The sequence below is a fragment of the Perca fluviatilis genome, chromosome 6, assembly GCF_010015445.1.
Source record: "Perca fluviatilis chromosome 6, GENO_Pfluv_1.0, whole genome shotgun sequence".
Lineage (NCBI taxonomy): Eukaryota > Metazoa > Chordata > Actinopteri > Perciformes > Percidae > Perca > Perca fluviatilis.
This window is the reverse complement of record NC_053117.1, coordinates 3,463,589-3,476,638: the sequence shown is the minus strand read 5'-3', so window position 1 is coordinate 3,476,638 and position 13,050 is coordinate 3,463,589. Positions and strand designations below refer to the sequence as shown.

Sequence of the window (13,050 nt, the reverse complement as noted above, 5' to 3'; positions counted from 1 at the left end):
TGAAGCATTAAACAGGAGGACATTGTTCCTGTCTGACAGACTTACAAGAGTAATCCATCAGCTGGTCCTCCCTGCAGCACGTCTGACACGATGATTGACGTCTCACCATTGTCCACGTTGGGGTTGTCCCGCCCACCTGACACAGCGATGCCAAAACCCATCTTGGAGTCCTACAGAAGAAACATACATACAACACATTCAGATAGAATGTGACTCACAGTAACACTGAGCCAAACAGGGGGGGGGAGGGGAGAGCTTTCACTGGTGTCATTCCCCTTCCAGCAGGCAGGCACAGAGACCCACCATGTCAGCCCTGTCTCATTCAAATGACCTGTCGAAACTACTGAATGCTTCTACTTAGTACATCTCCAGAGAAACAGGATTGCTGCTGGGATTACGCTCACTGCTGTGCTGATGTATTATCTTTTCCATGTAGTGTTACGTACTCTACAGAAGTGGTGGGGAGGGGGTTTGTGTGTGTGTGTGTATTGGTCAATATTGAAAGAATGATTTTTTAACACTCATTACTCATTGACTTTCGGAAAGATGTTGCATTTATTAAACTTAAGAAACAGTATAATAATACTTTTCCCATTTGAACTTTTTTATTTTCCATTCAGAACACAAGACCAAATAGGTTTGGGATTATAAGAGTTTACTTGCAAAACGTAATGTGCAAAATACTTGTATTTCTCGATTACTCCGTTTTTGTGATCGTTAGGAGCCGAAATCGTAATTGCGATTAAAACTTGATTAATTGCACAGCCCTATTACTGAATACCGTCCAACAGTCTCAGAAAACAGCCATGAAGAGTGTGAAAAACGGTTAAGACAACAAAAAGAGATGGAACAGACTTCTATCTGAATCTATCAAACATACGAAACATGCCCCGAGACAAGCTCCTGGGTTCATCCCCCACCTCCCCCAAAGACTAGTGCCAGACGAACTCCAACAACCCTGCCTGTCTGCAGACAGCTGTTGAAACCAGCAGCAAAAGCACCAGCCAGCATGAAAGCCCAGCTCGCAAAGCAACGCAGAGCACCGAAACGCTGCTGTGATAAAACAAGCGAGCCACGAGCTCCCCTCACAGCAAACCAGGTGGTAAGACTCCCGACTCAAAAAGGTGTGTGACGAGCCACGTTGATAAGTGGTTGAATCTGAAGGAAGGTAATACACACTTCACATTCTGCCAGTGATGGAGGCATGGCCTCCAAAGCCCCATCACACATGCAAACGAACCAGACGTGTCACAACACACACCTGCACCACAGATGGACTAAACACCTGATTACCAGGGCTGGGTACCCAATTCAAGACTTTTTTGTTTTTGTTTCATACTAGCAGCCATCTGTATTTGAATATACAAAGCTCAGTTTTCATACTAGCAGCCATCATTCTACAGAAACACTCCCACTTTTCTGTCCCCAGGCTTTGAAAAAAAACCACTTTAATCATATTTTATAATCACATTTCATTTTTATATTTTAATAATGTAGCATGTTCTTTTCAATAGTTATACCTATTTTAGCCATGAACTGAACAGTATTTTTTTTAATACATTATATAAAATTCCAAGTACAAGAAAATTGCTTGTCCCCACGGTCATGTTAAGAGCATGTTTTGAGTGTAAAAATATATTCCTCTCCCATTTTAAATGCAATGATGTTTACACCAATATCCCATTAATGAAATGGATAACATAAAAAAATGTAATACCAAGTAAATATTATAAATAATATGATGAAAATGTCTGTCCCCTGGTGTCATGTCACTTGTGTTACAATTTGTTATAATAATTTACATTATCAAAGGATGGACGGAACCACTGAAGTTATATCAAAGTTTGTTTACTTGCAAGTAGAGTCAAATTCAAGCACTTACAGCAAGGCACAAAATATGACTGACGAATAAGCTTTCTACAACAGCTTTTGTAATACAACGTAGAATGTGATAAAACTCTATAGTCATAAAGTCGATGTCGCCAGTTTATCTTCTGGCTGGGAATCTCCTCTGCCTGCTCGGCCCTCAGAAACAGCCTGTGCCTTAGACAAGGACAGACGATGGCTCCATGGTATCTTATGAAAGAGTAATCATTATAATATGGCATGCTATGCAAACAGTTTAAATTAGCTGTGAGCATTCAATTCAGCATTCAATTCAGCATTCAATCGCGATGCGATTAAGGGCCAAGCATAACGCGTTAATTTTTTTTAATTGCATGCCGCCATTTATTAATTTATTTTCACTCGGCTTGGCCTCGTGCCTAACAGTCGACTATTTTGACCATTTGCCACACTTTTCCATACTTCAGAAACTCAGATTTTGGTGCCTCATTCCGGTGCCACCGATATGCCTGCGCTTCTCTCGGATGCTCTGAAACAGATGTTACAGGCAACAGAAACATCGCTGCACGTGACGCTAGTTAACACTACACTCGACAGCAGCTAACGTTAGCCTACCGCTAGCTAGTAGCTGGATTAAACACGGTTACAATGCTGACAGCTAACGCTAAACAGTGTAAAGTTTGTCTGTATTTCACTGGAGAGGATTCCGACACCGGGACGTAACAATCTGCAGCTGCCATTGTCGGAAAAACACAGACGGTGCGTTCAATGAAACTGGTAACCTACAGCCTCGTGGCGCATTCAAAGTTATTGTTAAATGCCCTTTTCCCATCTGGTGGTTGTTTTTGTCGTTCAACAGCTATTTACTAGTGAAATAAGTTATTGTTATACTTATTACATTATTATTAAATAGGGCTGGGCAATATATCGATTTTATATCGACATTGTGATAGGAGACTAGATATCTTCTTGGATTTTGGATATCGTAATATTGTGATATGAAGTGTTGTCGTTTCCTGGTTTGAAAGGCTGCATTACAGTAAAGTGATGTCATTTTCTGAACTTACCAGACTGTTCTAGCTGTTCTGTTATTTGCCTTTCCCCACTTAGAAATTATAGCCACATTACTGATGATTATTTATCATGTGTGAAGATATTTTGTTAAAACCCCAATTGTCAACCCTAGAATATCGCCGCAATATCGATATCGATCTGATTTTCTCCCTATCGCCCAGCCCTATTATTAAATCATTTAATTTTAACCATATGGCCTTAGCAATAAACAAGCCGTTCTTTAATGTCGCCAACTGTTGTTTAGTACAAGTAAAAAGTATCGGTGCAGGCACCACTAAGGCACCAGTACCGTTTTAAAAGTACCACTTTAGCACCGGTATCCAAACCAAACAATACCCAACCCTAATATTGACTCTAGGTTCAAATGTGTGACTAGATTCACACATTTTTCTTTTGTTTACAGTAAATAAATAAATAATAAACAAATACAAATCTTAAAATCAAGTTCATAAAGTCACTTTCTTTGCATTCATTTGATTCCCAATCAAGATACACCGGTAATAATTGCTTTCCATTGTTAATATGTACTTAAAAACAGTTCTGAAATGCTAAATAATAGAATTTTAATCATGTGAAAAAACGTGATTCATCGCAAATGACTATATAAATCAGCGATTAACTGTGATTAACTATAGAAATTCAGTGATTAATCGCGATTCAATTTTTTTTATTGTTTGACATCCCTAGTTTAAATATTATCAAAGACAGTAGAATATAAATCATAATTTTTCTCTAACACCACTCAACAATGATCCCTATTCTGAAAAAATCTGAAGAGTTTTGACATCACTTCCTGTACTGTACATTCTACTTCCTAAAGAACCTTAGGCCTACATGAAGCGAGGATGTATTAAAAGGTGCCCTGCCATACAAAACCGTTTTTACTTGCATTTTTTTAAAATATTTTAGGTCCATATGTGTTTGTGTTATGTGGTGAATGTGAAAATGAACTGCTACCTCCTCTGTCAGCTCTAGCCACTGAAAAGAAATAAGCAGAGAAATCAGGCCAATTACAACAGCTGATCAGTCTGACATCATATTGCCTGAGCTCATTACTATTCATTAGCTCGCCCAGCTGGATAAAGGATTCTGACAGCCAGGCTCTCATTGGCTAGCTGCTAGCCAATCCGATTCAAACAGCTTAGCTTGTTGAATATTAATGAGAACTGGCAGAAATCGAGTCTTCCTGTAGGCTTTCTATACCACGCTAAAATGGCTTGAAACAAGGTATCATGAGCTTCTCTCTCGAAAATATTCACTACCGTTAAACATTGAGTTTTCATTCTTCCCGATCGTTTACATGCTTATCTAAATAAACGATGGATGTATTTCGACAACCAAGGAGATGTAATGTTATGTCGTGCTACTAGCTAGTTACTAGCTAGCGCTAGCTACTAAGGTTAGCCTGCAGTTTGGTGAACAGAGCTTCTCTTAATAACATCCATGGCTTCATCTCTCATCCACGTTACAGGTTTTACAGCATACACACCATGGATGTATTAATAGAACACATGGTGAATTACAACCATTAGCGTTAGCATTATCCATTGTTACAGCTACAGGACCTCGGGAGAACAGTCATGTGAGCGGGCGGGCGCAGTCCCACGGGTCTGCTCGCGTCCATTATACGTGTTCATCATGCCTAGTTTAATAACTCTGGATTCGGCTACTAGTAAATGTTAAAGAGCAATGTGCAGGTTGAATTCATAACTGAATTAATACTTAATGTTGTCTGAAGAGGTCTTTTAAAAACACATAAGTAGAAATTGCTATGTTACACAAACCCTAAAGCAGAAACTTTGATGAAAGGGTGCCCATTTTTAAGCTTTAACATGTTAAAAACGTGACATTTTAAACAAGGACCCTTTAAGTGTTCGGGCTGGTAAGTTGATGTACCCCAAAAAAAATTATCCACTGAAATATAGACATTTCTTTCGCCATGCAAAGTCTTTATGAAAAGTCTTTCTGGGCCATGGGGTGCAGTACCACCCTTATCCACTAAGCCCATGGTGGCTTCAAGATATGGCGCTCTTCCTGGGGGTTTGACATGAAGACACTTGGTAAGTGTAATGTCTCTTAAAAAATGTTGGAACATGTCTCATTTATCTTCTCATTTCATGCAAAGCTTTTAGCTAGCATCACTGGTATGACTTATTTTATAAGAAGGGAAAGGGAAAAAAAACATTAAACAAATGGATTAATTTACATATTTTTAATGAGTTTAGCATTATTTGCAACATGTGGTTTGAGGTACTGTAGCTTCAATTTTGTAAAACACATTTAATAAAAACTGGGACTGGTGTTACTGCTCCTCATGGTAACACCAGTTTTGACTAAATGTACAAAATGTTTTAAATCCATTAAGCTCTCATTTATGTTGATTCATAAAGCCAAAGGGTTAACCAATACTGTACCCTAAGTTTTTATGTAAAAATATGACATTTTAGGTCATATTGCTATTCAAAAGTGAGCGTTTGGGTAGAATCACTCTGGTACATTAACTGGTGATTCATAGAGCAGAGGTGGTGTGCAGTCTTGGGACTCCGTTACCTGCTGCTGCTCAGTCAGTCAGTCAGTCAGTCAGTCAGTGGGCTTTTGGTGACTAACACAGCTGCAGCTGACTGTTCCGATGTTTCATTTCACAGCAATCAGCAATCATATGCATGACCAGAGCTGTCACAGCAGTAAAGAGAACGGATTGTCACCTCACCTTCCCTCTCCGTGTCCTTTTTTATGTTGAAGTATGTCCCCTTTCCCTCACCGCTCACATATCAGCCAAAAAAATGCGCAGTGCACCAGCCAGGCTAAAAAAGGTCTCCTGTAGTCAGACCTGCTGCGATGCGGCAGAGCAGCAAACTGTAGCAGCTTGCAGTGTTTCCCTCCCAGAAACCGACTGCAGTCACTCACAAAGCAGCCGGCGCAAAAGTTGGAGACAGACACCGGCACAGCAGAGCAAAGTCTCTCTCACAATGTCTAATTATTTTAATGAAATTAGCTGGTTTGACCATGGAGACGTCCACAACAGAGCACCTTCTTCCTGTATTTACTTTCTTGCTCCCGCCCCAGACACATCTGACCAATAAGAGGAGTGAACGTTCCTGCGTGGTTTGTAATGACGTATTTTGGCTCGCTTGGATTTTTCCAGATGTGAAACAGAACCAAACCAAGTGTACAAACTCATCAACTGATTCAGACCAAAGCAAATTAACTGTAGGTGTGAAAACGCCCTAAATCTTTTTTCTTCCAGCATAAAGAGAGGGACTAACGGCTAAAGACTCGTGCACGGTATTTTTTTATTTGATGATTTTAAAAAAACACGCCTATAGGCTAACACTGCAGAGCAGTAATTATGTAGCCCGACATTAAAACACAATAAAGTCCGAAGACCTCTTTCCATTGGCCTCCTCTAGTAAAAGGTAAAACAGTACAACAAGACAACACATGCAAACAATATAGCCAACCCAAAGTAGGCTGACCTGACTGAGGTACTGATACAGGACCAAGAGGTGGATACACTGTGTTCTATTACAAAAAAGGGTAATGAAGATTTTAATGCTAGGGTGTTCAAGATCAGAATTTGAGCTTTATCAGGAGTACTTTTTCATATGCTTCAGGCTGCTGAATGGCTGGATGGATGCTTCTTGCTTTAAAGCGCCCATATTATGCTCATTTTAGGTTCATAATTAGGGGTCCAAGCCTGAGTCTGGAAGAACCCGGCGGTTGCAAAGCTACGCCATTCGCTCAGCAGGGCTGTGGAACCCTATTGTTTTTCTAAAGATTATTCTTCTCCGCCTAAAACTCCAACTACAGCCTAAACCGTACATGGTGGGGGGTTGCCATTTTCAGGCCTAGTCCACAACTCCGCAAGGACCTCAGGCGCAACAATTGACCCACTTCCATCACTAGGTGGCGCTATAGCAGAAAAAAATATATAACTTCCACACCGTACACCCGACATTCAAAAACCATACATCTACACGTTCCCTGGATCCAACTGAATCACGTGATATAGGCCACGCCCATTTCCGCCTAGACTTTTATGCGTGAAAAATCGTGATTTATCAAAAACCTACTAGACCGTGTGACCGATTGGCACGAAACTTGGCAGGTGGCATCTCCAGATTGACCTGACAAAAACTTATACAAATAATTTTTATACGATAAAAATTGTGCATATAACGCACAAACTAATTTGTGTAGCTAACTATGAAAACACCAACTTTGCCATTTCTCGACCAAAATAAAAGCTATCAACGCCAAACTTTAGATTCTTGTTTGCCATGACCCTCTGGAGGTCCGCCACGCGTTTTATGAAAATTGGTCACTAGGGTGCGCTACAAGTACAAAAATATTTATATCTCATGAACGGCTCATCCAATTTTTACAAAATGTGATGGGTACCATCTGGGGCCACTCCTGAGGCCAACCCTAGAATGGGGTACTGGAGGTCAAAGTGGGCGTGGCCTATGGGACCCAAGTCTAAATTTACCACTTACACTAATGTGAACAACTTTAAATTTACTGGGTAGATGGACAATGGGCCATGGACCACACCTACCAAAAATTACACATGTGGACCACTAGTTGGCGCTATAATGTTTTTTTTGTCTTTAACTCCCACATTACACATTGCACATTAGAAATTCTTACATCCACGTGTTCCTTGAATCAAGCTGAATCACCTGATATAGGCCACGCCCATTTCTGCTTGAAAGCATTTTTGCAATATTGCGCAAAAACAACTTTTTCGAACTTGTCCTAGGCTGTGCGACCGATCTGTATGAAACCTGATAGATAGCATCTCCGGATGGACCTGACCAAAAGTTGTGCAAAGAATTTTGCCATGTTAAAGTATGCGCATTTGACGACCAAACAAATTTTCCTAGCTAGCTACCACACACACACACATCATATCATATCTCGGCCAAATTAAATGTTATCAGCAAAGGACTTGTTCAACATTCCACTACAATGCTGTGTACAAAATTTGGCGAACATCGGCCATTAGGAGGTGCTATAATCAACGTACACAAGTTTTGGCCCTTTTACTCAATCAATGTTAATGGCATATTTGCAATGGGAATGTACCACAGACCTTGCAGCTCACACTTCTCAATATTTACTGATGTTTACCTCCTACCGTTACGTTTTGGTTTTGGTTTTTGCTTTTGCGTGCTCCCCTGGTTTTCTACAATAAACAAACTTCTTAACTCACCTGACAAAATTTCTCCAACCTTCACAGTGGACAAATGCAGCTCTTTTCTCTCACTTTTTCAATCCAAAATCAACACCATTCATAGGCACAGATACCGCGGGTGCTCCGGAGCTCGAGCACCCACGGAAAATACTGAGCACCCACGTGTGCCAGGCTGCCAGTAGGCTACATACATTTAAAATTAAACATTTTCATCTCCAATCCTATCTGTATTTGTGAGAAGTGGCGCTGTCCTGAGTTGAAAGCCTACTTTATGGCTTTATTATCGAGTTAATAGGCGTGTGTGTTCCTGTTGGCCGCTGTCCATTTCCTAAGGTTCTGAAATGCAAACAATTTTTGACTAATTTTTATTTTTTTTATAAAAAGGGCCTGTTTGCCTGTGAGCACCCACAGAGGAAAACATAAATTGACACCTATGACACCATTTACAACAACCTGACCACCTCCCCTGCTCCTTCAACCACCACACCTGCCTCCACCCCACCCCCGACCCATCAGTCACGCTCTCATTTCTCTCCGCTGTCCCCTGTGGTCAGGGGGGTTAAGAAGTTTGTTTACTGTAGAGAATTGTTAAAGGTAGTCTGTATATGCATGGAGATGAACGGTTAATCCCTACATTTACAACAGCAATGATATTTACTGACGTTTGCCTCCCCACCGCCAGGCTTTGGGTTCCGCTTTCGTGCGATCCCCGAGGCGTTGGGGACGACTGGCATCGGTGGCTTGGACCCCGTCATAACTGCTTGCAGTTCTAGTTGTATTTTGAGGTTGTACCAGAATAGGTTTACATGGTTTAATTAAAAAAAAAAAACACAATATTTTTGTTATACTGCACATTGCTGCAGCTCCTCCTTTCACCCTGTGTGTTTAGGTCTCCGTTTTAGCTACGGAGTGAGACATCTCACTGGTGTAACATCTTTGTTGGGAGTCGCACATGCTCAGTAGTTAGGTAAGGATCACATCAGCTAGCTGTTTAAACAACTTCGGTCAGTACAAGGCAGGATTAGCCGGGAGATTTCTTCTAAACGAGGGCGCACTTCCAACTTTGTGTGGAATACCTGCGGAACAGGGACATGGAAGTTGTTCTATTGTAGATTATGGTGAACTAGTGTGTGTTGTAGCAGTGTTTTGCCATTGAGAACGAGCATGCTAGCGGTTAGCCCCTCATTTCGGCTAGTGAGATAGAGAGCCATGCAGATTTTGACCAGCTCACCCGGAGACTGAAGGCAGGACACATTCAGACACCGTATCTCACTAACAACAGCATGGATGTTTGTTTTTCCAAGTTTGTATGTGTGTGGAAGCACCAGAGACACAAAATAACAGAAAAAGTGATTTATTTTCATAATATGGGCACTTTAACAACTCAGTTAGTGAACTCACCCGCTGCAGGTTGACTGTGTACTGCTCCCAGACCATCTCCTCCATCCCTGAGCTCTGTAGGGAACACACACACAGCACAGGGTTAGCAACACAGGCCTCTGGGAGGAAAGTCAATGAAAAAAATATGTTGTAAAGAATCATCCAAAAATATATGAATATATATGCACAGAAGTACACATCAGACAAATCTGTGTGCACTGGGACATATACTGTAGATCACTGGGGGAGGAAAGGAGACTAACCCAGATTAAGACACACACACACACACACACACACACACACACACACACACACACACACACCCCAAAGGAAAAGGCGTGTGTGGGTGTGAGATGTGACCTCTAAACAGTCAGTATCATGTCAATAACCGCAGCCTGCATGTTGTCCTGTCTGTCTCACTGCCTAGCTGCTGTACACCCCCACCACACACACACACACACACACACACACACACACACACACACACACACACACACACACACACAAACACAACAACAACACACCCACACACACAAAACAAAAAACACTGTGTGTGCACCTAGCTCTGCTTAGATTCACCTGCTGTAATGAAGACAGACTAGAAAACTGAGGGAGGGAAGGAGGAAGGGCTTGTAATGAAGCTGCTTCCTCTAGTTCCACTTATTCATTTTCTGTTTCTCTGAATTCTGTGCCAGAGCCTCCTTGTCCTCACCGCTGCATTGTATGCTTGTCAAAAAATGATGTGTTAATTTTAACAGACTCTGACCTTGAGATGGTTATTCATGCTTTTATCTCTTCACGTTTAGATTATTGTAACTCTCTTTTTATTTTTCTTAACAAATCTGCTGTAAATCATCTTCAAATGGTTCAAAATGCTGCGGCAAGGCTTTTAACAGGATCTGGTAGAAGGACACACATCAATCCCATTTTGTCCTCCCTACATTGGTTACCTATTAAATTTCGTATTGAATTTAAAATATTGGTTTTAACTTTTAGAGCTTTAAATGGTAGGGACCCAGAATACATTGCTGACTTGTTACGCTCATACTCCCCAGGCTGTGCCCTTCGATCAGCAGGCCAAAGTCTCTTAATGGTCCCAAAGACTCGCTATAAAACACGGGGAGACCTGTCCTTCCAGGCTGTAGCCCCCAGACTCTGGAACGTCTTGCCCTTGCTCCTCCGTGTGGCTGATTCTGTTGATTCTTTTAAAAGACAACTCAAGACACTGTTATTTAAACAAGCTTTTAGTTGATTGGGCTTAATTTATCTTTGACTTTTTAATGCTTTATCCTCATCCAATGTATTTCAATGTGGTTGTACCTTGTGAAGCACTTTGTGATTTTTATCTGTGAAAAGCGCTCTATAAATAAACTTTACTTATCACCTGCAGGTTTGATGATCACTCTTATCATAGAGCCTCTATCAGCGAGTGTGGTTACCATTCTTAGTCATTTTATCCCGAAGAAGGTCCGAATGGCATTAAACAAATGTCTGGTCTAATATCAGTGTGCAGACAGTACTTGACGCTGTTTTCCAACAGCCTCACACCACAGCATCAGGGATGCCGCGGTCACAGGTAATAGGGGCTTCAAACGTTTTCCAGAGAGGGAAGGGAAACACGTTCTTGCTTTTCAGCCTGCTATTAAGTTACTCCTTAAACTAAGGTTTATTTATTTATCTATTGTTTCATTACAAAAGCGCGTACAGACTAGAGCCTTTAACCGTCCGTTTTTATTTTTTAAATATTAATTTACCAATAATATCGGCTGGCCGATATATCGGTCGGGCTCTAGTCCAGACAAACATGAATACAAGTGAAAAAACTTAACCCATCCACCCCGATAGTTTACCCTCCCTCAATGATCCATCCTCGTACAGACACTCATAATCACAATTCCTAGATATTTAAGGTCAACTGATTCACCACAAAGCAGTAAATATGAAATTACTAGACAAAGCATCACAGCTGTCGGCATCACAAATGGGAATGAATGGTATGTATGATATGTAAATGCCATATACAACCCAGACATCTGTAAACTTTATTTTGTTTAGCCAAAATGTCCAAAGCAATATTATTAGCAAATCAGATCATAAAGTTTCCTGGTGAGAGGAATCATTGACACGACCGATGCTCCAAAGGCAAGTCAAAGAGAAGGTTGTTTAAAGATCTTATTATTTCCAGTTAGCATTGAGTTCCAGTTGCATATTCCAGCCCTAAATTTATCTTTAAATCCAACTTTATGTCTTTTACATTTAATACATTCAAATCAATTCAATTTGAGACTCTTTAAACACAGCAGAGCGTGAGGATAAAACACTCTGCTCTCTACTATCCATCCATCCATCAATCCACCCACCCATCTGTCCATCCATACACTCATCCATCCATCCATGTCCCACCAATCTGAGCAGACAGGAGTTCCCAGCAGGTGCGTAGAGGACCACCAGGCTGCCTTTCAGGTGTTCGGTGTCCAGCCCCCTCAGCTGGATCCTGGCCCCCCCACCGTCGCTGCTGCCTCCCCCTTGCCTGCAACCATCTGAGGCCGCGATCTTGCCTGTCCCAGCCAGCCTGCAGCGATGCCAGCTGGGGTAGCCGGCGCAGCAGCCGCGCGGGAGCCACGCCAGACTCATGGCTAACGGTAGAGCGTCCTCTGCGGCTGTGGCCCCCCCACCCTGCCAAAACCACAGCTCTGACTAGCAGAATCCTGCTCCAGCATGGTCCAGCTCAGCTTGGTAGTTTACGGCATCACAACCAAAGTCAGCTTCCCACAGGAGAAGGCACTTATCCACCCTGCCTCTGTTTCCTACCTCCAATTGGGATAAGCCTGAGCAGCGGAGGATTAGCTACGCCTGGGGAGGGAGGGGAGGGGGGTGGGGGGGCTAAAAATAACTCAGACTCACAGCGCCGCCTCCACCTCCTGCTGATCCCGTCCCGCGGAGAGTCCTGAGCGCTCGAACCACGCTCCTCCACTTCCTGCACAGGCCGGATGACATGGCCAGGTAGGAGCGGGATCCACAGGTTCAAAGGGAGAGAAAGGCCGGAGTGAGCCCTGTGCCTGTCCTCCCTCCTCCCTCTGTCTGTCGCTCTGCACACTAACCCTGGTGCTCTTCCTCTGCCTCTCTCGCTCTCTCTCTCTCTCTCTCACACACTCACATGTTACACCACACTTGTGAGAACTGTTGCCTAACTGTATTCAATCCCTAAAACAGTAATCCTCAGAGCGGGGTCCCTGAACAGTTTTCAGATTTATTCCCGATATAAAAAATATTTATGTATTTATTCATGTCTCAAGGAACAATGTTTTATGTATAGTTCATAGATTATTTTCTAATCTAACAAATCTAAAACTTCAAATCTGCAAATATGTTTTAATACATCGTCTAATATCTATCTATCTATCTATCTATCTATCTATCTATCTATCTATCTTTATATATATATATATATATATATATATATATATATATATATATCTATCTATCTATATCTATATATATATATATATATATATATATAAAAAATACATTCACCTTGTGTTGTTCTTTCACAT

The 13,050-nt window shown here is 41.6% G+C and overlaps 1 protein-coding gene across 7 annotated transcripts in view; it reads right to left on the bottom strand.

The window, feature by feature from the left end:
* The window catches only part of LOC120560521 (tight junction protein ZO-2-like), an 86,400-nt gene that overhangs the window by 44,926 nt on the left and 28,424 nt on the right, over window positions 1-13,050 (bottom strand). For 2 of the 7 annotated variants that reach the window (XM_039803125.1, XM_039803127.1), the window contains exons 1-3: window positions 11,900-12,308; window positions 9,518-9,571; window positions 46-170 (exon numbers count right to left, since the gene is read on the bottom strand). In XM_039803125.1, the coding sequence (XP_039659059.1) occupies window positions 46-170; window positions 9,518-9,571; window positions 11,900-12,130 (410 nt within the window). In that variant the 5' untranslated portion in view covers window positions 12,131-12,308. Of the gene's footprint in view, window positions 1-45; window positions 171-5,629; window positions 5,933-9,517; window positions 9,572-11,899; window positions 12,309-12,400; window positions 12,578-13,050 lie in introns of those variants that run through there. The other 5 variants (XM_039803129.1, XM_039803132.1, XM_039803126.1 and 2 more) reach the window with 4 other exon arrangements.